Source organism: Pseudopipra pipra, chromosome 14 (genome assembly GCF_036250125.1).
Source record: "Pseudopipra pipra isolate bDixPip1 chromosome 14, bDixPip1.hap1, whole genome shotgun sequence".
NCBI lineage: Eukaryota > Metazoa > Chordata > Aves > Passeriformes > Pipridae > Pseudopipra > Pseudopipra pipra.
Window position 1 is genome coordinate 621808 of NC_087562.1, and position 25822 is coordinate 647629.

At 50.1% G+C, this 25822-nt stretch overlaps 2 protein-coding genes and 1 long non-coding RNA gene across 3 annotated transcripts in view; all 3 read left to right on the forward strand.

Moving 5' to 3' along the window:
* OSGIN1 (oxidative stress induced growth inhibitor 1) overlaps positions 1–5355 on the forward strand; it is a 62570-nt gene extending 57215 nt beyond the window's left edge. The window contains 4 exon segments of the mRNA XM_064670597.1: positions 1259–1395; positions 1711–1902; positions 2204–2295; positions 2957–5355. Coding sequence (XP_064526667.1) covers positions 1259–1395; positions 1711–1902; positions 2204–2295; positions 2957–3950 — 1415 coding nt within the window. The 3' untranslated portion in view covers positions 3951–5355.
* Positions 5356–11003: 5648 nt separating this feature from the next.
* Positions 11004–15504, forward strand: LOC135421834 (uncharacterized). The gene is made up of 2 exons (XR_010434227.1): positions 11004–11124; positions 15008–15504. It is a non-coding gene; the product is annotated as an uncharacterized LOC135421834 (long non-coding RNA).
* A 7792-nt stretch (positions 15505–23296) lies between these two features.
* Positions 23297–25822, forward strand: part of NECAB2 (N-terminal EF-hand calcium binding protein 2) — a 66060-nt gene continuing 63534 nt past the window's right edge. Inside the window, exon 1 of the mRNA XM_064670617.1 lies at positions 23297–23538. Within this exon, the coding sequence (XP_064526687.1) occupies positions 23341–23538 (198 nt within the window). The 5' untranslated portion in view covers positions 23297–23340. The remainder of the gene's footprint in view (positions 23539–25822) is intronic.

Sequence of the window (25822 nt, forward strand, 5' to 3'; positions counted from 1 at the left end):
AAAGTTTCTTGAAATTTTTCACAGATTTCTTTTAAAACATGTGTCAGCTACACTGATTTTGCACAGTTTTAATAGACTAATAAAAAGCTGTGTGTTTTCTACCAGTTTTTAGAAAAGAACAGGTTATGTATTAACGGTCTTGTCTCCCTTGCAAGAGGGAGTTTTGTCACCTGAGGTGATTCTTGGAGCAAAGCACAAGCAGTGATGTCAGTGCCCTCCTCTGAGATCATGAGCTGTGCTCGAGGGCAGGGGTTGGACCCTGTTCATCTGAGCATGTGTTTAAATGCCTTGTAGAGCTGGGTTTCTTCCTTATCTGGCATCTGATAAAGTTAATGCACCACATGAATCACTCTAACCCTTGCTAACAGTGAGTTTGACAAGGATACTTCTACCAGCAGGTTTTTGTCTCAGTGTGACTTTGCACTGCCCAGTTGCACAAGTCTTTAGGTGGGAGGGAGGATATTTTGGTACATCCCCAGTGTCCCTGGGCAGGGATCCATGCAGAGGTGTCCCACAGGGAAGCCCCTGTGTGAAGATGCTGCTGGGCTGAGGGAGCTCAGCTGTTCCCTGCAGCTGGACACTGCAGGAAGGTCCAGCTGCTGCCCAGCCCCTGCCCCAGGGGGCTGTGTGCTCCCTCAGCTGGGCTGGCAGCCTCACAAGAGCAGTTGCATTCCAAAATAGCTTGGGCCCCAGAGACAGCTGTTCCTGTAGCCATCCACATCACCCTCAGATGTGGCTCAGAGTGAATCCTGAGTGTTGTGCACTCAGGTGGTTCAGTTTGGCTTAGATATCTCCTTGTACTTCCTAAAGTAAAGCAGTAACCTGGAATTTGTTATATTTTACTATAGCTGCAGTTCAGTTTGTTTTCAATTCCTGTTGGGTTTGGATAACTTTTCTCCAAGTGGACTGTTCCAAACACTGACCTGCAGCTGGTGCTTGCTCAGCACAGCAGCTCTGCCCCAGCTGTGACACATCTGCCCTTCCCACAGCTCCCTGTTGGCTTTCCAGCCCTGCCCTGGCTCTGTCTGAGAGCCTCCAGGAGCAGCCTTTGCTCCAGTCCCTCCTGAGGAGGAGGAGGGGACATATGAGGGTAAAATGACTTCCCCAGCTCCTTCCAATAGGTCAGTGGTTAACCTGGGAGAGAAAATCCCCTGTATCCACAGCATCATATCTCTTGCATTGGTCTGGATATTAGAAACACTTTTCAAAGGACAGCTCTGTCTGCAGGAGTATAAATTCTTCTCCATTGTCTTTTCAGGGAATGGACCTTCAGGAATCTGCCTCTCATATTTGCTGTCAGGTTACACCCCCTACTTCAAAAGAGAATCTCTTCATCCTAATCCTATTCTTCAGAGGAAACTGGAAGAGGCACCAGAAGTCTCCATTTTGGACCAGGTTTGTGTAAAGATAAGCAATATAACATCCCAGTAAAGCATCCTTGGGGTATATTATGAGTGATAACCTTGTTTGAATTTTCAAAATACACAGGCAGAATAAGCCTTAAGCAAATTTTGCTTTGTAATCCAGATCTGCCTTGTGTGAAATGCCAGCATTCCTGCTGAGATCCTTGAGGTTTTCCTCGGGAAAGATCAGGTCTGTGTGCCAGTGAATGAGCTTCCCAGAGCACCAGAACCACTGATTAGAGACACTGGGGTGACAGTCAGCCTGCTGCCTGGCAGTACACCCTCTGAGCTGCTCTCCCCTCTGCAGGACCTGGACTACCTGTCCGAGGGCCTGCAGGGCCGCTCCCACAGCCCCGTGGCTCTGCTCCTGGACGCGCTGCAGCGGCCGGACACCGACTGGGGTGGCACGGCAGAGTCTGTGCTCAGGTGGAGGCACGAGCCCAGCAGAGCCATCCCCCACCTGGTGCTTGGCAGGAACGCTCCTGGAGGGGCCTGGCACGTGAGTGAAGGGGAGCTGCTGGGGCTGTGTTGGGTGACAGCCAGAGGTGTTCCCTGGAGAGGGAACGGCTCTGCCCAAATGCCAGCCAGCCATGGCTGGGTTTATGGACAAAGTTTAAAAGGAAAAGAAGCATGAGAGGCCTTTCTTGTCTCTAGTTCTCTTTGGAGGACATGGATGGTTTCATCCATGACAGTGGATCGGGGAGGTTACAGATTTCATGATCTGTGCTATATTGAATCGTGAAAAAATTGCCTTTCACTTTTTATGTAAAAATTAAGTAATTTTGCTCTGCTTGTTCCAGTCTATAGAGGGTTCTATGGTTACCTTGAGCAGAGGGGAATGGATGGGACTCCCAGATCTGCCTTTCAAAGAATGGCTAAAGCAAAAGAGAAGGTAAGATACCCATGGTGTGATCCTTTGCAGACTTCTGGAGGTTACCAACAAACCTGGAGTGCACTTCTGGAATGTAGCTACCCATCTGTTATAGATGGTTTTAGTGAGAGAAAGGACACCCTCCCACACCCCAAAAAAGGTCCATTCTACATTCAGTGATTCAGATAAAGTGCCTCTTGGAAAGTGTCCTTCCCAACAACCACTGGGGAGATGGATCAGTGACTGTGAATTCTGAGTAAAGCTTGAGTGGAAAAGCATGGTCACCTGGCTTCTGTGTCTACTGCTGCTGTCCCTAATGACAAATATAATCAGTTCAGCTGCTCTCCAGTCTCTCAGGTGCTTCTGCTCTTGACATGTGTAATAATTAATCTTAAAAAGTCCAGGAGTTAAAAATGGAAAGGAAGTGAGGTATGAAAGGAAGGCATAAATGAACAGCCATGTGGATGAGATGAATGCTAGAGAAAGCTGCCTCTGTCCAACAGCTTCTGGACTTGAGTGCTAGGTCTATATATCAGGAATAACTTTGCTGAAGTCAGGGAAACTAGATAAGTCTCTGGTAGTGCCAGGATAGATTACTCTAGGATATATTCAGTGGAAGAGGGGAAAAAATTCCAGTCTCTTACTTAACTGCCACTTGACCTTTGTTTGTACTGTATTACAGAGGCCTCAGAAACAACAGAGCCACAGCAGAAGACATTGCTCAGTATTACCAACACTATGTGGTGAAGAAGGGACTGCAGAAGAATTTCAGATGTGGCACTGTCGTGACCTCTGTGAGGAAAGTGAGTGCAGGGAGCATCTCCAGCCACACCCAGAGCGATCTGCAGGAGAACAGTGGCTCACTCTGGAACTCCAGTGAACAGAGTACAGAGATCTTTCAGGTGGATGGATTTTTCAAAACTGTGGAAGGTGACAAAGAGCCCTTCTCCATCTATGCAGAGAATGTGGTCTTGGCCACAGGAACGTACGACAGTCCCACCTGGCTCGGGGTCAAGGGGGAAAACCTCTCCTATGTCCATCACCAGCTGTCTGCCCTAGAAGAAGCAGTGAAGAACAACAGCATTGGCATCATGTCAGACCCAGTCTTGGTTGTAGGTGCTGGTCTGACAGCTGCTGATGCAATTCTCTTTGCTCACCATTGCAATATTCCAGTAATACATGTTTTTAGGAGGCGAGTCAGTGATCCGGGTCTTATCTTTAACCAGCTCCCCAAAATGATGTATCCTGAGTACCACAAAGTCCATCAGATGATGAAAGAACAGACAGCTGCTTGTGCTGGGCCTTATGAATGTTACATTAGCCTTCCTGAGCATCACGTGCTGTCCTTTGGCAAGGACAGGAAATGTATCATTCAAGACAAGAATGGCTGTCAGAAAGCTTATAAAATATCCATGGCTCTTGTTCTCACTGGCTCAAACCCCAACCTCTCCTTTCTGCCAAATAATGGCATTGACTTGGCAATGGCCAGTGACCAACCAGTCAATCCCAAGAGGAATCCCATAGATGTGGACCCATTCAGCCACGAGTGCACCCAGGAGAAGGGGCTCTATGCCCTGGGGCCCCTGGCAGGGGATAACTTTGTTCGCTTTGTGCAGGGAGGGGCTCTGGCTGCTGCCAGCTCTCTGCTAAGGAAAGCAAACAAAAATCCCCCCTAACAAACCCCCATCCCTGTACCAGCTGTGGCTGAATGGGTCAGTGCTCTTGCCATCGAGGAGCAGGTCATCTGATTTGTACATCCCCAGATCTAAAGCCCATTCCTGGTATTCTCCAAGGTTATACAGAGAGTTTGGAAGTTCTTGCTGAGTTATTTGAGAAGATTAAGTCACCAAATCCAGAGTGGGTTTCACACACAGCAGAATCTTCAACTCCTGGGACTTCAGCTCCTTTTCTGCATAGCTGTGCGTGGTTGCTGGGGCTGAATCTTGTGCCTGGAAAAGCAGGGGGCAAGACAGGGGTTGCCTTTCTATCTAAAACCCTCCAGGTGACTGAAAATTGAACTGATGATCAATCAATGTTAATTATTTTCAGACAGCAGGTTCCCAACCCTGCATCTGTTGGTGTCTTACAGAGTTTCTTCCATGAAACAAAGTAAGCTGACCTGTTTTTATTTGCCCCTGTGGTTTGGCTGTATGTTCTTATTAGGCCAGAAATCACTGACAGGGGCTGCAGGTACCTCTCTGGCACATGAAGTGGTGCTCTGCAAATAAAAACTGACATACAAATGTTTGAAGCTGTATTGAACATTTGAAGCTGTATTGTCTTACTGACACCAACAGCAAGTAATACGTAATTTTTTTTTTAATCAAGAGATCTCTGTGATGGGTTTTTCTCCTTCCTGAGAAGGAGTGGTAATGACTTACTAACACTTGGTTTGCCATCTTGCCGCTTTCTACTTTCTGAATACTAAAAATGCAACAGCCAAATTGTTGGCAGCTGCTGTAGAGATGAGCAGAACTGAAGGGGAGCTACTGGTCTGTCTTGTAACTGCCCAGGTACTGGATGGGGCTTCTGCTGCACAGGGTATTTTGGAAAGGTGCAATATGTTATATATGGGGTGGATTTCTAATGTATTATGATTTTTTTAAAAAACAATATTTTTATAAGGGGGAAATGGCACAGTCACTTTTTGATAGCTTTATGCTATATATATCTCTACTTTTTTATACTGTTTTTCCAAAAGATTTTTATTGGCAGAATATTTTGTTACAGTCTTTCAGTCAATGTTCTGAATGAGCTGGGGTGGATAGGGATGATGCCTTATGTTGCAAACAGTTCTCAAAAGACCTAGAGGGCCTCTTATACCTCTCACAGGAAAAATTGCAGTCATAGCTCATCTTATTTGATATAAAGACAGACTGTGCTCCCTGTGCTGCACTGAAACCCACTGATGTGACCTGATGGAGAACTGAGTGTGTGGAGACAGTGGCTGTTTGTAAATGAATTGGCCTCAAGCTGAGATGTGAGAGGAGCTTGTCTGTGGTGTTGCTGTATCACACTTGAATATGGTTTCCCAATGACTATTCTTGTATGAAACTTATCAATAAAGTGATTTCAGACTTAGCCTGTGTCTGTTTTAATTCTAAGTCTCTGACTCGGAGAAGATCTAATGAAACACCTTCCTGGTGAGTACCAAGGTGTGGTTTGAGCCTCCTAAATCCTGCATCTGTCTGTTCCCTGGGAGCACTGCTGGGGGTTTGCTCTCTGTGTATCTTTGCCTCTCCAGTAGGATGGAGAACCCTTGTAGAGTGCTTTGGCAGTGTCTTGTGAGGCTAAGACAATACCAAACCAAGCTGTTTGCCAAGCTTTGTTCTTGCCTTGTTGGGGAAAGCTCTGAGTACCTCCAGGGTGGAGCCTGCACTATCAGCATTTGATTGCCCCATTCCACGTTTGACCACTTTTCTTCCTGGGAATATAGGGTATTTTCTTAACTAGTTGAAGTGTTCCTATTGTAACTTGTGCCTCCTGGTTTGGTGTTTTGTTTGGGGTTTTTTTGGTGTTTTGTTTTTGTTTTTTTTACTGCACAGCCCTGAGAGGAGTCTTGTTCAATGAGTTAAAACATCAATACTCATTCTTCTCTGCAGGCTGAGACTGAAAGTCCCTCAGTATTTTGTGAGCACAGAAACATGGAGGGAATGAGTTCCCTGGTCTGTGTCATCACTCACTGCCAGGGGGGTGGCAGTGCCCCAGGGGTCTCTTTGGCAGCATTACTCTAGATGAGCTGGTTCTCTAGACTCTCTTATCCTGGCAATGTGGGCATTCCTGAGCAGGAATGATGTGGTTCTGTGGTCTTCTGCAGCTACCCTTTGCTAGAAAAGAGTTCAGTGATCAATGTACACCTTTCTGAAAATCCTGGGTTTGGCTGGGTCTTCTGGCCTCAAAAGCAAATGAAGTGGAGGACAAGAGCCAAAGAGCATCTTAAAGCAAACACAAGGGGCATTGGAGTGCACTGGGAGTAAGGGCATAGGATTGGTGTCAGGTGAAATGCTGCCATCCATCCCTGAGATCAAAGTCTGTGTTCATGCTGACCATTCTGTATCTCATGTTACATTCTGGTGAACGAATTTGCACGGGAGAGCTCCTAACTAGGTCCAAGGCTGAGCCTCTGGCAGGGGAGCTTGGGTGTCTGTGCTTTAAATACCTCCTTTCCTGCCCCAGAGGGATGAGCTAATTGCCTGCCCTGTGCAGGACTGGAAAGGGAAATGGTTTTTCACAACTGATGCTTAGCTAATATCCCACATTCTGCCCCAAGGCATGTCAGAGCAGAGGATCTCAACAGCAGCAGTGGTGCTTTAGTCGTCAACAGCAGGTCCTCAGGGCAAGGCTGTGCTCTGCTAATCCAAGTTGTCATTCCATTCTCTGTATCCAGGGAGGCAGCTATGAATTATTGTTCCAAAACAATCAGCTGTGAGAGTCAACAGATACCAGCTTTGTTGTGTGTGGAATTCACCCAAGCATCATAACCTTGACCTGAGGCGTGTGAAGGACCAGGAATAAAAGCAGCTCCTCCTGGGCCCTCTTCAGGACCAGCTGTGCCTGCAGTGTGACAGTCCCTGGGGTGACCCTGGGTGCTTCCAGCCCCTGCAGTGTGACAGTCCCTCAGGTAACCCTGAGTGCTTCCAGCCCCTGCAGTGTGACAGTCCCTCAGTGCTTCCAGCCCCTGCAGTGTGACAGTCCCTGGGGTGACCCCGAGTGCTTCCAGCCCCTGCAGTGTGACAGTCCCTGGGGTGACCCTGAGTGCTTCCAGCCCCTTCCCACTGCTGCTGAGGCCAGCCCTGAGGTGAGCAGAGTCAGCTGGTGTTTAACAGGGCAGAGCACTCTGCCCACTCTGCCTGTTCCTGTCCCCTGCAGGTCACCCGGTGTCCTCTGTGCTGCGGCCACGGGGACAGAGCAGGTCAGCCAGGGAGGCCATGAGCAACTCCCTGCTCAGCTCAGTTTGGGTAGAAAAGGTTGTTTTTTTCATCCAGACCTCTGGCTGCCTCTAAGGGATCCATCACTCTGCAACAAGAGCTTCATTTCAGGCCCCCATTTTCTGTCCAATGCTCCTCAGCCTCTTTGGGTCCCTATTTGTGTGTCCTTGCAGAACAAGCTCCTGAGACCTGCTGGTACTTGCCAAGAACGATGGGAAATGATGTCCCCAGAACCAAAACAAAGGTCTGAAGTTTGTCTTGAAGTTTACAAGACAAAAAATAATTGTGGTTTTCTAATTTTATTGTGCTTGTGAGTCCTTGCAGTCAGGGCTGATGTGTTTTAGACTCACCTGCAGGTGTGGCAGAACTGACTGTACAAGTCTGGACTCAGGTACCTTTTATTATGCAATTAACCTGCAAACTTACTGCTTCTGCTTTTTGCTTTGGTGAGGATCTTATGAGATGTCAGAGCATGTTCATTGTGAGCTTTTGCTTCTTAAGTGAGGGAAGGGTAGCTTCTTTTTAAAAGAAGCCATCTTTTATGTATCACCTGAATTGAAATTATTTCTGTGAAATAATCTTGGGAACCCCGTTGGTTGTTCAGCATTCACTTTTTTGGCTGCACTTCTGTCTTTGAGAGCAGGACTAAATCCAACCATATCTTGTCCAGACCGCTCTATTTAAGAGGTCTGTAGAGCATTGTGGTATATTGAAAGTCTGATGATTGCCTAGGGCCCCTAGGGAGCTGTCAGGCTGTTGCAGACTGTGGTGGCTTAAATTAACCTGCTTTAGTTGTGAAATACAGATATTTGTGGGCAGGCCAGCAGCCAGCACACCAGTGCTGACTGACAGCTCTGGAGGTCACTCTGAGCTGCTGTAACTGGGGGCACTTGGGCAGTGGAGGGTGGGGGGGGGTCTTCCAGCAGAAGGGGTTTCCAGTGGAACCAAACCTGGCAGCTCCAGGGGAAAAATATCTGACTTCCAGGGCTCTGAAGCAACCTGTGAAGGTTGAAAAGGTCCTGGCTAGAGTGGTTAAGTGGGGAGGAAGAAAAGGGAGGGCAAATTTTGTTGCTGTTGTTGGCTGGCTCCTGCCTTCTGCCAGAGCCTGGAAGGCTGCACGGACCCGCTGTCCAGGAAGAGTTTCCTTTGCCATTCATGGGGACAAACCTGGAGCCTCTGCTGTGCAGCTCCCAGACAGAGATTCTGCTCTGGCACGAGAAGGAAAATCTCTCCCAGCTTTTGTGCCCTTGGCTGGAGGGACGTGCCCTCTGCCCGAGTGGGCACCTGTTACCCAGCCTGGCTGGCAGAAGGAGCTGCAAACACGTCATTTACAGGAGCAGAGCAGGCAGCTCTCAGGAACTTTTGTGAGGGAAGCAGAATGGATTTTGTTTTGCAGGCCAGTTTTTTCTGGTTGCATTAATTTCTTGGAAGTGCTGTCAATAGTTCTCTGCAGCAAGCTGGGAACAAGGGGAAGGAGGGGAATCCCAGGGCAGGCAGCACCCACGCACAGGCAGGGTGGCCCTGCTCCATAACCAGCACTGCTGCCAGCAGGGAAACCTGGGCTGGCAGTTGAAAGAACCCCTCACTGAAGATATTTCCCCCACAGGTGAATTCCCACATCTCTGTCTCACTGAAAGCGAAGGGGCTGGGGAATAACTGCAGGAACCCCCTCTGTGAACTGGGCCCCCACTGCCAAGGGCTGCAGTCCCTGGGGCCAAGCTGGGGGTTGGATTCAGCCCCACAGTCTCCAGGGGAAACAGAGCCCCTTTGGCCACAGCCTGAGCCCGGGGCCGGGTCAGAGGGGCTGTGCTCAGTGAGGTGGCAGCTGATGAGCTGGGAATGCAGAGACAGTTCAACAGGGGTTGGGAGCGTGTAAAGTTACTGTGAGGACAAAGTGCTGATTTTGGGATATTATATTGGATCAGTTTCCAAATTTGAGTTGTGCTTTTATATCCCACTGAACCCTCTGCCAAGGAGGCAAACTTTGACCAGAGGGCAAGCAAAGGGCAGGATGGAATCATTCCTTTAATGGCAAATAAATAGAAAATTAGGAGAGCTGTACATTTTTATGAGACCACAGACGCAGTTTTAGGCCTAAAACATTCATTCTTTTTGAGAGCCAGCCCAGTGGAGCAAACCTCATTTGCAACTTGGCATTGACACCCCAGTTATTCAGCGTTACCGTAACTCCAGGTCAGCAGAGGCCTCAGAGGCACAGATACCTTTCAAAGCTCATAAACCAGCCAACAGATCTTTCTACTGAAAATCCCAGGGAATTTGTATGTCAGAGAAAAAAATCCTTGGCGTTTTCCTGGGGTAATAATGGACTTTTCAGTTTAACCATTAAGCTCCAGCAAAACCAAGCAAATGACAGTGGTGGGATGCTGAATGCAGATGCCCCAGTGGCTGCAGTGCCCAGAGCACCACAGGCTCTGCCCATCCCTCCCAGGGCATCCTGCCTGGGGACCAGCAGGGACACAGCAGGGCCTTGTCCAGCTGGGAGGAACAGGGGACTGTGTGATGGACGTGGTGACGCAGGGTCAGGGGAGAGGTTTGTCTTTCCAGGCTGCAAAGGTGGCTGCAAATAAAATGAACGATGGGTCGAATTGCACAAGGTCAACGTGGCAGTGTTGTTACCAAGCAAACCTGAACTGGTGGAAAGTTTATGCCATGTGAATCCCTCATGCTGTGCAGCTGAGGTTTCTTTTCCTTCTTTTCCTCTGATGTGGTTGCTGGGATGCCAGGGTGGATTCCCTGTTTGACTGACCTGCAGCCTGGCAGGGCAGGCAGTGCCAGCAGGTGCTGCCATGTGGGGGCTGCAGGGATCTCACAGCTCTGTGGGTGCAATGTGCTGTGGGTCCCTCCCACCAGGGTGGTGGGTGCCAGCCCTGCCTGGAGCTGGCAGCCCTCCCCAGGGCACGGGTGGGTGTCTGTGTGGGTCTGTGGGCCACGAGGATGGGAGAGGTTTGGCAGGTCTCACCTCCTCCTCCAAGGAAAAGGAAACTGGAGATGCAGGGTATCACTCCCCAGTTTTCCTGCAGCCAGCTGGGAAGGATGGTGTCAGCATGGCCAGAAAGGCAGGGCCAGGCCTGGGCATGGAGGGGAAAGCACAGTTCCAAGCTCAGATGTTGCAATGGAAGTTTTCCCTGAGCCCTTTCCAGCACCTGTTTGCCAAACTCCCTTTGGACTTGCTGGAGCAGCTATTCTGTAAATCCTGCTCTTGTCATGGAACCTCTGCTGGGGAAATTAAGGTAATTAATGAACAATAAGACCCATGAGCAGTGAGAGGGAAGGGTGGCATCTCATAGGAATGAATTACAGGTGATTGACACTGCCTGAAGTAACCTCCTTGCAAAAACATTCCCATGTCCCCTACTGCACCTTCATGAAGCTTAAGCAAGAGATTTCTCAGGGGGGTGAATAACTGGCACTGTTTTTGCTGGCTGGAGTATAACCAGGATGGCTTAAGGCAGCACATTAAAGCATGCAGGATAAAACCTCTGCAATACACTGACCTGATGAAATGTGTAACATTAAGAAGGTTTTCTCCCCTGAAAACAAAGGTTTTTAAATCCCTCTGTAAAACAGTCCCTCTGCTTTACAGAGGGGAAAGTAAGACCTTTGGAAATTTTCTACTGGGAAAATGCATTTGATCAGGGATTTATGGCAGAGCCTCAGCCATTGCAGTGTAACCTCTGAGATTTTACAGTGGGTTTCTGGTTCCCTTTTTGACTAGCCCTTCCATCTCAAGGATGGGAGAAATTTCAGAACTGTGTTACACCAGAACTGATTTCTTCCCCTGCAGAATTCTTGGTTTGGTGAACTGGTGCCTATGGGAAGCAGAAGAAGATCCCAGGAGCACTGCAGGGCTCTGCAGCAAACACTCATCCTGATTTACAGTGGAGGTGACTGTCATCCTCAGGTTGGTAAAGTTCACATTCCTGAAAATATAAATAGTTACATAAATATTTTTCGAGAAGATGGAGAAACAAGTCTGAGAAAAAGATCAAGTTATATAAACAACTGTTATCTGTCTGATGTAACACTCCAAATACCTCCTCCACTGAGTAATCTGGATGTGACATAACAGGGAGCTGGGAGAGCGGGCCAAGTGAAATGTTCTCACCCTGAAACAAAGGAAAACGCATCAAAGGGAGGTAGAATTGCCTGTTCCCAGGCTGCCTGTCCCCTGTGACCTTCCTTGTGCTCTGTTACATCCATTTCCACGGAAAGGCTTTTTTTTGGTCTCTTCCTTTAAACAGTGCAATGGATCCCCCCTGTCCCGCTGGGAAAGGCTCTGCAGAGGAAGGGATGAGGCTCTGCCAGAGCACATCCCCACTTGCAAGTGGAATATGTGCCACTTTCCCAGCGTTAGGTCCAGAAAACTCCAGGGCTTTAAAAGCAATCCCACAGCTAAAACAATGCAGTTAAATATCACTGTGGATGAACCATCTTTCCCTCTCTCCTCATGTGTGCAGTGCCAACAGTCTTTGGACACTGCACTGATAAGGGAAGTGGAACTGCATGGGATAAAAGTGCTCATTCTGTTAGGGCTGAATGACTGATCCCCACATTCCCACTCCAGGCTAGAAGGTCCCAATGGCCCCTGCTTGGTGAAAGAACTAATACTAAGCATCTTCCATGCAGAAATGCAATTTCCATATTCCTCTGATTCCCTACTACCCAGCTTTGTCAGGATGATATTTCATGAATTATTTACTCCTTTGAAGTTTATATTACATGGAAAAGGCTCAGCCAGCTGGACAGTCCAGTTGATCATACTCTGGATGTGTTGGGTTTTTTTTCTTTTGTGACAGCTCTTACAGTAACAAATGGGAATTACATTCTCAATAAACAGTTCATCCTAGGAAATCTGACTGCCAGCCAAGATTGGCTTAGAAATCCTTACAGTGGCCACAGGCAGGCACCCCAACTATGAGGAGGATTCAACATGTCCCAGTGATGGGCAGTGCCTGGTACAGCAAATAGGGTTGTCCAGAACAGGGAGCTGCAGGAAAATCTGTAACAGGGCAGTAAAGACACAAGAGGCCAAAAGAGGAGGGCCCTGAAGAAAATGAACTATGTTGTTAGTCTGTGAAGGGCAGATATTTTAGGAAATATCTGCTGGAGGGGCACTGCTTCACTGACAGGTAAAGGTGGTGTGTTCAGACAGGCCTTTGTGGGAGCCACAGGTGCCTTTCTCTTTGCAGCTCTTCTCTCTGTTTTCAGCTCTGGTAAAGCTCAGTTACTCCAAGAACCCCTTCAGTGCAGGGCACAGAGGAGCATCTTCGTGCTGGGCTGGGAAGCCAGTGTTGTATTTATGGCAGCTGCTTGCCCAGGGTGGGACTGCTGAGCTCCAGTGCCCAGCCAGCTCACCTGTTACCTGACTGCAGACATCTGACTGTGCTGCTGCCAGCTGGTGCTTGTATTTCTGGAAATACTAAAGGAAATCACTGTTTATTTGTGGAAGGAACGGCCCCAGATATGGCCTCCTGGCAGTGCCTAATCCAGCTGTCAGAGCTGGAGGGCATTTTGTGGTTGATGCTGGGCAAGGCTGTTGCCAGGCACATTGTATTGTATTGAGAGGGTTGTGTATGGTGTTGGCACGTGAACCATCACAGCATTATGGCCAGCATGTCATTCAGGAGGAGGAGAACACATGATGGTGTTATGTTGTCATAACCCCATCCCCAAAAGTCTTTGAGAAAACCTCCTCTGGGCAGGTGAACTCAGAGAGGACTATTGTGTTACCCAAAGGTTCTGTATTTTACCTTGAAAATGGAGCATCCAGCAATTTTTTTGCAGCCTGCCAGGGCATGTGAGCACTGGTGTCTGTGTTGGGCAGTGTAGGAGGCAGGTCTGCTGCCAGGAATGTGGGGATTGCCAGCACAGAGCTTGCCACTGTGACAGAACACGGGTGAGAGTAACAAAATGGGACTGGGGAAGGGATGGGTCAATAACCCAGCAACACCCATACAGCCATTTTCCAAAACTACACAGTCATCACAGAACCTGTGAGTGGTGGGGTTGGAAGGGACTTAAAAGATGTAATTCCAAGCCCCCTGCCATGGGCAGGGACACTTCCCACTAGACCAGGTTGTTCCAAGCCCTGTCCCAGCTGGCATTGAACACTTCCAGAGGTGAGACATCCACAGCTTCTCCGGCAACCTGTGCCTCCCCACCCTCACAGGGAAGAGTTTCTTTCCCACATCCCATCCAACCCTGCTCTTTGCCATTCCCCCTTGTCCCATCACTCCATGCCCTTGTCCAAAGTCCCTCTCCGGTTTTCCTGGAGCCCCTTAAGGTACTGGAAGGTGCTTTAATGTCTTCCTGGCCCCTTCCCTCCAGGTGGAACAGCCCCAGCTCCCTCAGCCTGTCCCCATGGCAGAGGTGCTCCAGCCCTCTCATCATTCTCGTGGCTGTCCCTGGACTGGCTCCAGCACACTCCCACCCTCCTGAAGGTGGGGCCCCAGCTGGCTGCCTGTAGGGACTTTTGCCCACTGGTTTAGGACTGTGACATGTGGCCTTGTAATTCCAGCCAAATGACTCCAGCACTTGCTGATAATTTATCTCCTGATCCCTGAATTTCCTGGCAACGAGATTAGTCCCAGGAATCCCAGTCTGTGCAGCCACTCAGCCCTGCTGGCCCCACTCCAGGGCCCCACAGGTGCTTTTCACCAGGCCCTGTGCCCTCTCCCAGTCCCTCTGTACCTCTCTCCATGTCAGCAGTCTCAGTGTCCTCCAGCTCTCTGGGACCAAAAATGCCTGCTCCTCTCAGGGGTGGTTGTTGGGAGACTCACATCTCCCTGGAATCAAAGGCTTTATGTAATTCATGTTTACAGTGGGCCATTAAAGTGTGCCCTGAAATGCTATAAAATAAACAACTCTGGCATTTCTTTTTTACAAGTTGGAGACTAACAGCTGGGAATGCTTCACAGCCACAAAGAATATCCAGCACCACGGGAGTGTTGTGCTGATAGTCTGTCTGCTGGCACCACAAATACAGGGATGGCTTCTGGAATCATCTGCTATAATCCTGTAGGCAAAGGTGAAGCAATAAATCTGCTGTGACTCAGAGTGTGCACCTGGCAGAGAAACCCTCAGAAGCATCACTGGAAGGCAGCAGATTTATTCTGGAGACAGCAGGTGAGGTGCATTGGGAGAATCCCTCTAAAATTGCTCAGAAACAAAGGGAACCCAAATGAGGAGCCAAAACAACCCGTGGATGCAACCCATAAGCATTGTTTTCTCTGCCAGGAATTAAAACAGTTATTCAGGTAGTTGATCTCGTTGCAATTTAAGATTTCTCTATTTCTGCAGCCATGGACACAAGCTTTATTCTGCTATTTGATACAGTCACTCTTCACAGATCCAAAGTGACACCTGAAGAGAACTGCTGGTAGATCTGCCAGCAGGGAGCCTTGTGCCTGGTACCTGACAGCCCACCCATGGACACACTTCTGGGTGTCCATCACGAGAATTGGCTCCTGCCACATGAGAATCAGTGCTAAGGAACCCCATAAAGAAATCTCTCTTTTTGAGGCTGAGCTTGCTGCAATGAACTCGGACAATCTGGGTAGACCAGGAGTCCTCTGCAGTCATAAATTTAGCATGATTTCATTTAATTGCTCTATTTCTGCCATTTTCATGGGGAAAAGTGATAAATAATTAGCTTCATATTTTTGCCAGTGTGTCTCCTACTGCATCATCTCCTGCCAAAATGTATGGACTCTCAGGTGCACCTAGAAGGTAGGTGGGTCTTGGACCATTTGTATTTGTGTTTTGCTTTGGATCTTTTTTACCAGATCTTCCAGAAGTTGCCAAGTTGAAGTTTCCTGCAGTTTAATTGCCATGCTGTGTCCTGCCATCTGAAACCACGAAGCAGCAGACAGAGGAAGGGTGACCCCCTCCAGACATCCATCCCTTGTGCTGGAAGAATGTTTTCTCTGGAAGTCTGTGCCTGGGAGCCTGAGAAGATGCTGTTCCCTGCTGGGCTGAGGGCTCTGCAGGCTGGGCTGGCAGCAGGAGCAGCCAGCCCAGGCCTGGCCAGCCATGCCCAGGGGGTTGGCACAGGAACACCGGGGAGATCTCCACCAGGGTAACTGGGACAGGGTGCTGTGCAGTCACCCGGGCCTGGGCTGTGCAGACACGTTCCCGAGGAGGGGAGGAGCTCTCGTGTCAGCCCCGAAGCACCGAGCTCGACTTACACAGGGTGGGAAAGCTGCTGGGACAGGTTTTGCTGGGAAACAGTTTCAGGCTTCTGAAGGTGTGATTCAAACCCCAGTTAAAAGGATAAAACCCATGTGTGTGACTCAGGATGCCACTGGCAGTGGGAAGGTCGAGCTGGGTCTTTTATCTTCATAAAGAGTTGGTAGATGGGATGGGGGAGGATGGATGGGTGCCCAGGGGTGTTGGGATGCTGCAGAGAGGTTTTGTGCAAGCAGGGCTGCACTGGGATGGGGGTAGTAAGCTCGTTAAAAATATGATTTTTAGGGGGCCTAAAGTTACACATAACTTGTGCCAATTTTGTGATGATGATGATGATGATGGATTTTTAAAACTTCCAAGGAAAGAGGGGAAGACAACTAAAACAATGTTGATTCATTCTATGAAAACCTCTTTAAAGCAATATTCAAAGCACATTATGCTGCAAGGTCTGACTGGAAACAGGCTTGCAACCCTCGCTGCGGTGCCCCCGTGTCCGTCCCGCAGCAGCACAGCTCCCTCTCCCGACTGCAGAGCTCCCCGGCTGAGGGGTTACTGCACTCACCGTGACACAGGTCCGCTTCTGCACAGTAAATGTCCTTTAAAGCACGAAGGGATCCATCCCTACCCATGAGGATGGCGAGATCAAGACATCCCAAATCTGTAATTATTTCAGGTTCTCTGTTGAATTGTGTAGCTCAGTGGGACTTTCCCTGTCTCCAACTGTCTTCTCCGAGTCTCATCTGAAGAAAATCTCTTTTTTCCAGAGTCAGGGCTGCTGCCCAAGGAAGGGGCAAGACAAAGACAAAGCTGCCAGTGCAGCACAGAGCTGAGCCAGAGCCCCTCAGCAGCAGCAGGCACTAGATGTCCTCGCACGCCGTGCTGTGGGTGCAGAGCCTCCAGCGCTGCACAGGCTGCAGGGGACATTTCTGAGGGTGACAACCCCTGGATGAAGGTGGCCCTTTTCCAGCTCTGCCCTCACGAGACAGAGGGAATCTGTGAGGGAAAGGCACTTGTTTCACTGCTCATCTTCGTGCTCTCCTGGGGATGTGAGGCCAGGGGCTGCCTCGCTGAGATCCCAGCAAGCTGCAGTCCATGAGCATTCCAGCACCTGCAGCTCAAAGTCACTTCTTGGTGATCCCATTAAATTATTTCAAGAGCAGCCCTTTGTTGTGGGAAATCGATATCTTCCTTGAGGGCCTGTTGATGTCTCAGTGAAACCCATTAAATTACATGAGTTTGATCCCGAAGTGACAAACACAGCAGCATTTTAAAACAGCTTCACAGCCAGGAAACCCAGTAACATGCTCATAAAGTGATTTTTGTGTGTGTGTGTCCAGCAGCGAGCAGGACTGGAGAAATGGAAGATGTTACTCTCCCAAACTCTTGGTGAATAATTACTGGAGTAGTGTAAGATATAAATAATTTCCTCACCTCTGTCACTTTCGAGGACAGAAAATAAGGACAAATAAAATACTGCTGTGGGGAAAATGAGCGTGGCTGGTGCTTGAGCAGAAAGCAGCAGCCTTTGAGCAGGCTGCTGAAGAGATGGTGGGCACTGACAGAGCAGTTCACTCCTGGGGCTGCTGGGAGTCCTTTGGGGAGCACTGACAGCCCTGCCCTGGCTGTCCATGGGCACTGCCACGGGCTCTCCCCACACCTCATTCACCACAGGGAGCCCTGGGGGTCCTGTCTGGGAGCGGGGCCACCTGTAAATACACCAGCAAACCCTGGAGCTACGGGAAACTTGTGGTGCTGCGTGTGCCGAGGGCCGAGGGCAGTTCCAGGGGCTGAGGGCAGTTCCAGGGGCCGAGGGCAGTTCCAGGGGGCCAAGGGCAGTTCCAGGGGGCTGAGGGCAGTTCCAGGGGGCCCAGGGCAGTTCCAGGGGGCTGAGGGCAGTTCCAGGGGGCCGAGGGCAGTTCCAGGGGCTGAGGGCAGTTCCAGGGGGCCGAGGGCAGTTCCAGGGGCTGAGGGCAGTTCCAGGGGCCAAGGGCAGTTCCAGGGGGCTGAGGGCAGTTCCAGGGGGCCGAGGGCAGTTCCAGGGGCCGAGGGCAGTTCCAGGGGGCCGAGGGCAGTTCCAGGGGGCCGAGGGCAGTTCCAGGGGCTGAGGGCAGTTCCAGCCCCGCAGCAGCTGCTGAGGGGTCCCCGATGTGGGCACAGCGCGACGGCCCCATGGCCTCGGTCACCCCTCCTTGGGACAGCAGGTCCCGGCTGAGCTGGGCTGCTGAGCTGGGAGAAGCAAGCCTGGCTTCTGGTTTAGTCTCTCTCAGCGCAGGTTTTGTGCCCAAATCGCTCCCGTCCCGCGGTCTCGGCACCGCTGTGAGGGCAGAGCAGCGCTGCAGGCACAGGAGCGCCCCGGCCAGCGATCCACCCTTCTGAACAACCTGTGAACACCCCGGCCAGCGATCCACCCTTCTGAACAACCTGCGAACACCCCGGCCAGCGATCCACCCTTCTGAACAACCTGTGAACACCCCGGCCAGCGATCCACCCTTCTGAACAACCTGTGAACACCCCGGCCAGCGATCCATCCTTCCGAACAGCCCTCACGTGTTCACAGCTTTAGCCACGGGCTAAATATGTAAGAGTAAGAAGGATTTCTATTTTACCTCTCTAACCTGAGCATGCCCTGGGGCAGCTCTTGGCCAGCATCCTGCCCTGCCCTGTGCCCCCCGCATCCCTCCGTGGGCTCTCACCGGGGGCTTTGCCATCCCGCTGCCCGGGGTACCCCAGGGGCAGTCCCACTGACTCTGAAAGCTGTCAGCTTTCACTCTCTGAACGTTAATTAACCGTGTCTATCGACAGAAATAAACCGGGGAGATCTTCTTTCCTCGCACAAATGCACAATGCAGAGATGATATCTGCTGGGCAAAGGAGGAAATTACTTTAGAAATTAATTACAAAGGGTATGGGCAATGGGAAAAGTGCCAGTCCCTCTCTCCCCCCTCTTGCTATGAGGAAGCTTGAGAGCTTTAATTTCAACAATTTGCAGATGTATTTTGACCATTGAGACTGTGTAAATTATCGGTTTTATGTAGCAACTGGGGAGGTCAGTTATAAAGAGGCAATATTTTATTTAGGTGCAATAACTTTAACGTCTTAAATTGGTGGTCATGCCAACACACAGGCTTAGAAATCTGAAAGTCTACAATTCCCCATTTCCATGCTTTTTATCCTGTTATATGCGACCTGAAGTGAGGTGTAGGGGGCAAAAGAAACAAAGGGTAAATATGAAAGGTCATCAGAAATGTATTAGCTTATTCTTAATAGTTCTGACCTAAATTACATGTTGAAGGGAAAAATGTTTTGGTCTGCTTTAGGTGAACGGTATTGCAAGTAATAAACATGCAAGATAAATGTTACAATATCTCTTCCCTACAACTACACAGTCACAAGCTCTGTCAGGTCAATGACCTGTAACTGTAATCAAGGTGTGTTGGTTTGGGTGTCAAATGTTCACTTAATTATCAAAACAACAGAGATCAGGAATGCCCCTTAATAGGCAACACCAAAACAAAACCATCCACCACCCTCTGGTGTCAGCAGCCATCAACACAAGGGTTTTGTCTGTTGTTTGCCTACATTCCTGCACTCAGAATAACAAGAAGGCAATATTCTTTGGGTTTTAAGGTTCCCACTAAATGGTGGAGGAAAGGCAGCTGTGCAGCCCCCAGCCCAGGTGTCCTGGGTTTTAAAGGATGCCCAGCCAGGGGCTCTGTTGTTGTTGAGGGGTTGGGAGAAGCCACACAGTTCCCAGGCCCTCTCCAGGATGAGCCTACATCTTGGAAGGTAAGTCTCTTACAAATTGGAGCTTGATTTTGATTTTTGTTTTCAGAAATTCTTTTTTTACTTTATTTTTTTCTTGTGGTGATGATTCCTCATAGTGGTCTGGAGAATTGTCTTAGAGCTCTGGGGGTCTGGACATCTGAGAACTACGATAGCCTATCCTGCAGCAGTTTTATTTGATGGTAGTCCTTGTAATTCCCCTTTACCAGATTTCCTTTAGGATCATGACCAGCAATAAGCAGAACTCAAATTGTGCCTGGTTTCCGTTTGCAGCATTGGGTGGGCTGAGTAATTCCTCAGAAAAACTCGGGCTCTCTCCCCTTGTGCTGGACCTGCTTGTTCCCCCTTGGCTGCAGTGCTGGTCCTGGAGCAGGAAGGGGTGTATGGATGCAGAAGTGCTTGAAAAGGGTTTTTTTTTCTATTTGAATAACTGTGGTTGGAAGATGCTCTGGAGGTATTTAAAGGCTAAGACTACATTTTGTCTTTAAACAAGAACTTAGACTTCTGAGCTGAATCTGGCATAAAATGGTGCATTTGAAGCTTTGTACTCCCCCGATTGCAGGGCTGGAGCAGAAGCCCACGGTCCCAGCGACTGGGGTGGACTTAACACTTTATTAGTTGTGTGGGTGAGCTGTGTTCCCCAAACCATGGGCTCTGCCCTACCCAGCTTGCAGAGGGAAGGGGGTTTGTTGTGTTTTTAGGAGTTAACACCTGCTGCACGTGGATCTTCTTCAGTTCAGACCAGTAAATTACCTTGGTGCTGTTGGCTGTGTGGCATTTTCAAGCTGGGGTATGAATTGTAATAAAATCACTGGTGATTCCATGCTGCATTACAATAAACAGAAATTAATACAGGCACTACAGTGTCATTACAGCCTCTGGGCTGGGCAGGCAGCCTCTGCCTAATTCCCATCTCTGTGACAGGGTTGCCATTTTCTCTTCCCGCCATTAACTGTTGGATTAACCTCAATCCCTCGGTCATTAGTCAATATTAGCAAGTCGTTTGTGACATTTTGCACCAAGCACGGCTGCAGGTCCTGCCTGTTGGAAGTTTTTAATTAAATAAAGCTGCCTGCTGTGTGCAGAGGGGCAGGAGGGAGAAGGCAGAATTCAAAGGGCTTCAGAGAAGCCCTTGGGCTTTTCAAGTGGCCTCTCATCTGAAATTACAGCACATGGTTTGAGCTCCTGCTCTAACAGGCTTTCTAGAAGTGGCTGAAAATACTGTGTGTAGCACCTGAATAAGCCCTGTGTGAAAGATGGTAGAGCAAACATCACCAGGGATGGGGTAAACCAGTGCTTTGTGCTGAGCTCCACATTCACCAGGCAGGAAAAACTGTTGTGTCATGATCAGACTTGAAACTGGAATGGAAATAGTCCTTTTTTGAGATCTCATGGAGTTTCTGACTGTGGGGCTGAGGGTGAGGGAAAATAGTTCTGGTCTCTCCCAGCCTTCAAAAACCTTCCAGTCCTGCTGATCCCTCATTTATGGGACTGTGGTGGTCTGGGGCTGTGTTTGTGCCTGGCTGGTGCAGCTGTGGGGAGGCTCACTGTTAGGTGTCCAGGAGGAGAAGGTGGAGCTGCAGCCCCCCGGGCTGGGGGAGCAGACAGAGCTCTGCAGGGCCTGGGCACTCCGGGTCCATCAACACCTGTCATTAATGCTTGCTGCTTTCCCTGGGAAGCCCTTTGTCTGGATTTATCCATGCTGGTTTTGTTGTGTTCTCTCCTATTCATTCCTGTGCCACTCAGCATCTGCATTATGTGTAAAGCTTCCAGGGCAAGCAGTGGCTGCTGCTGGTCCTGCTCTCTCCACCTTCAGTGGAAGAGCAACAAGTGCGTGGATGCCTGGGAGCTGCAGCCAAAGAGGCAGGGGATGTTCTGCAGCAGGGAGAACTCTGCTGTCTCCACTTGTCCATCACCTGTTTGGTTTCCTCTTCTGGCCCTGGTTAGTGGCTGTTTGCTGGGGCTGCTCAGTGCCACAGCCAGCACACGGGATGGCAAGAGAGGCTGGCAAGGCCCGGGTGCCTTGGCTGCAGTTGTGTTTATTTGCACAGGACACAGAGTATCCTGTCTCCCTTGGCAAGGAGCAGGGGAGGATATTTGGCACACAAAGCAAAGCGTGAGGTCTGTGCCCCTGCCCTCCCCCTTGGCTGTGGTGTGACATGGGCTGGCACCAGCCTGAGCATATGCCTTGAGGGTTCCTCTGTTTCCTCACCCGAATCAAACAGTCTTTCCCACTGTTTCCTCAAAGGAAGACTTCAGCTTCATAGAAACTTGGAAATAGCCCCAAGGAACACAACCCAGTACAAATGGCTGGCTTCTTCCTAATGCCTGAATGGCTAAAACTTTTTCTATCTAGATCCACTTAGGAGGAAAAATGAGTATTTAAATGCCATAGAACTGGTTTTGAATTTAGAAGAACTGATTTCGACAAAAGCACAGAAATAGCCTCAAAATTCAAATCCAAGTAATGAATAAAACCCTGAGGTTAGCTGAACTGGTTAGAGCATGGTGCTAACAGTGCCAAGGTTGTGGGTTCCATCCCTGTATGGGCCATTCACTTAAGGACTTGGTGATCCCTGTGGGTCCCTTCCAGCTCAGAATATTCTGTGAATATTCATGGCAAATGGGAAGGAAAATCCAAAGAACCATATTTATAAACTTATTCAGTCAATAGTTTTAATTAACAAGCTTATGTAGTAATCCTACACTGGGTATGATCAATACAGTCTGAACCAGCCATTTAGTGGAGGAAAGTCTAAAGGAGAAAGAAGCACAGGAATAATCTGAGGATTGTAGAAGTACAAAAGAGCACAATAGTTCTGGCCACCAGAGGTACAGGCCCATGCATTTTTTATTGCTGGCTAAAGAAACCCTGAAAGGTGAGAGTTGGTGAAAGAGGGGCTCAGCCCATGGGTGTCCTGACCTACTGCTAGACTGCTCTGTGCCCCATTTGTTTGAAAGCCTTTCAAGAGCTTCCAGCTATTATGCATGTACTGCAGCAGAGAGAACCAGGCTCCCACTCACTTTTCTTTGAGCAGCAGCTGAAAGGAAAATGCACATTCCCCACCTGTCACCTCCAAAACAGAATTTTCACCCTAATGTACCTGAATAAAGATGTGTGGTTAGAAGAGGAGGCTAAATAATTACTCTAGGTAGGCTTTTCTGGGCTAGGGGTCTGGGCTCTGGAGCACTGCAACGTGTGAACTGCTGAAAGAAATAATTTATTGCTGTTTGTTTCTCTTCAAGCAGTAGTTGGTCAGGTCTTTTGGAGCGATCACGCTGTTCCTAATTTGCAGGTCAGGCACACAACTCAGTGTGGGAAGTGTGTAATGACTGCATGGGGTGCTGGGATTGCTGGCTCCTGTGTCAGAGATGTTCTAATCTGGGGACATGGCCCTGGTGGAGCATTAAGTCCCCTAGAGCTGCCTGTGAGGGGTCTGGCTGCTGCATGTGGGAAAGGCCATTTGGAGCCTGTGGCTGCTTTGGAATTCTAGGGAACCCTCCAAGAGTGTCTGAGTCTGAGCTCTCTGGCTTTGGTGCCTTTATGGGTCTGAACTCCAACAGGGAGCATCTCTGGTGGGGAGTGGGAGATGAAATGATTCAGTGCCATTTTGTCCAGAAGACTTACTGCCCCTGCTGCAAGTCTGAATCCTGACCTGTGTAGCTGAGGACGAGAGTATCACAAAGGAATATCCTTGCAAAATAGGGTTAGAAATGTTTGTCCAGCTGAGCACTGTAACCACGGGAGCTGCAATACCCCAGGTGGAATTGCTGGCTGTTGGTTGTATAGGGGCTTTCTGGAGTATGAATAAGCAGTCAGGGGCAAGTTTTATTTACTAGCAAGAAATGTGTTCTGTCCTTACAAAGAGCTACTAAAATCTGTTATGGATGTAGGAGGGCTGTGGAGGGGAGAGAACACGCCATAGGAATAGTCTTTTTAGACAGAAAATAACTACAAGGGTGGTTTGTGCTGGAACCCGGGTGGGCTGACCTGCCCCCAGCCCCAAAATAACCCCCCCTCTGGCTCTCGGGGCAGCAGCCCCCCCGGGGTCCCCCCGCGGACCCGCCCGCCGAGGGCTGTGGGAGGAGGAGGAGGCGGCGGCGAAGGCGGGGGAGCCCGGCCGGCGGGATGAGGGCGCGCTGAGCGATGTGCGAGCAGGCGGCGCGGTACTGCCGGGCCGGCGTGCAGAGGCTGCTGCGGAAACCCGCGCCGGCGCTGCGCGGGCTGGACGGGCTGCTGCGCTGGGCGGCCGCCAGGATGGGCGACAAGGGCCTCGCCGAGCGGGAGCTGCTCGCCCCGGGCGCCGCCGCCGCCCAGAGGAAGGGCACCTCCGTCATCCTCGATGTGAGTGCTCCCCGCGCCCCGGCTCCCGCATCCCCTGCCCGCGCCCCGCACGGCAGCGGGGCCGCTCCGCGCCTCCCGCACCCCCCGACCGGCTGCGCCCCGGTCCTGCGACCCCGGCTGGGTGGGCGGGGGGGGTCCTGCATCCCCTCGCCCGGGTCCCGCACCCGCCCGGGTCCCGCACCCAGCCGACCCCCTCGGGATCACCGTTATTCCCGGAGTCCCGCACCGGCCGGGCAGGAGGCGCATCCCGGCTCCTGTGGCTGCTCCCTCGGATCCTGCGGGCACCCCGGGTCCTGCACCCCGGGTCCTGCACCCCGGGTCCTGCACCCCGGGTCCTGCACCCCGGGTCCTGCACCCCGGGTCCTGCACCCCGAGCGACTCGGCAGCAGGGTTTTTCCTCGGGTCCGGCACCCGCGGCTGGCTGGGGGTGGGATGCAGCCCAGGTCCTGCCTCCCCCGGGCTGGCTGGGCGGAGGGGTGCCCACATCCAGCAACGCCTTTCCAGATTCTGTGCCCGGGGCTGGCGGGGGTTACAATCCTGGGCTGGCTGGGCACTGAGGGTGCAGCCTGGGTCCCGCGGCCCCTTGCCCCGCACTCACTGGGAGAGTTGGGAATAAGGTGCCCCTTGCTCCTGCATCACCCAGGCTGGGCACGGGGTGCAGACCGGATCCGGTCCCTCCTTTCTTGAGTCCTGCACCCAGAGTGGCTGGCCATGAGCCCGAGTCCTGCTGCCTTTTTTTTTTTTTTTTTTTTGACCAGCTGGGCACAGGGATGTAGTTTATATCCTTCAGGATCCTGAACTCTTCGGATTAGCTGTGCATTGGGGTGCACCCTGTTTCCTGCACCCTCTGAACAGGCTGGGGGTGGGTGTGCACCCCAGGTTCTGCAGTCTTTTTTCCAGGTCCTGCATCCCTTGAATCAAGTGGGATGAGGATGCACTGTAGGTCCTAGATCCAGGTATTAGCCTGGCTGAATGGAGATGCAGGACTCCGGGTCCCTTTCCCAGGTTTGGGGGGGGCTGGTAGGGAGGTGCTGAGCGCCTCAACTGCTGCATTTATAGACTTTCTGATTAGGGAGCTAACGAGGCTATTTGCACTTAAATGAATTGGGAGAATGGGGTGGAATCAACCAGAGTGCAAACGGTGTAATTACAGTCTTTCTACAGCATCCAGTAATTAAACACACAGATCCTCAGCTTTGCCATCTCCTATATTAAAAAAAAAAAAAAAGTAGTGAATGCAAAAATAAACTAGTGAAGCATTGGCTGTAGTAAAGGATAGCTCAGGCTCTCCTCCAGCCTCCTCAAAGAAAGGATAGGCAGTAGTAGCTCTTCCAAACAAGCCCTTGCATTTCTAAATAATGTGCTGAATCTTCTGCCATGTCCCCTGTGGGCGTTGGTGAGGGCTGGAGAGTCCAAAACTCTTCCACCTCTGAGCACCCTGGGCTGAGGAGCGTTTTAGTTCCCCGAGGAACCATCGTGTCTGTGTCTGCTGAGCTGCCCAAAGCAGCTGGGAGAGAAGTGTTTGCTGGGATGGTCCTGCAGGCTGTGGGGAATGGGCTCCGTGGAGAAACAGAAAGGACAAGTGCAGCTAATGCTGTTGTGTTTTTTAAATTAACTTGTTTGGAGGTTTTTTTTTTCTGAGTTTTGTTGTTGTCCTTGTTTTGTTTGGGTTTTTGTTTTGGTTTGGTTTTTCATGATGTGTGTTTGTTTTTTCATCTGCCCTGAAATTACCGAAGTCTTACCCCAGTTTGGAATCTGGACCTCAGAGCATAAATACAATTATAAATATAAATAATAATACAAAAATTAAATACAATTGGGGAGCACCATTAAGTTTATAAAAGAGGTTCTTGAATTAGGACTGTTTTACCACCAAAATGGTATATTTTCCATTCAAGTGTAATATTTTTAGGTGAATTTTTTTTCCACTTTGAGGTTTGAGCTCAGAAAGCGAGCTGTGAACTTTCAGAATGGGAAGCACAGTGAAGTATTGTATTATTTCAGTGGGAAATACAATAGAACTGGCTGTGCAGCTCCTGATCGTTTTTCACAATGGTACTGGGAGCCCTTTCTCACCTGCTGAAAGTAGAAGTGGATGCTGGAAATGTAAGACTTGTGGGCTTAGGGGTTTTTGTTTCCTCCTCCCCTAGAACTCGATTATCTCCTTTTTCTCCTGTCACAATAGCAATGCCAATTGAAGTTGTGGCTTCACTGGAACAGGCTCTTCCAGTGCACTGAGACCCTCCTTTCCTACAAAGGGTTTAAACATGGGAACATGTATTTA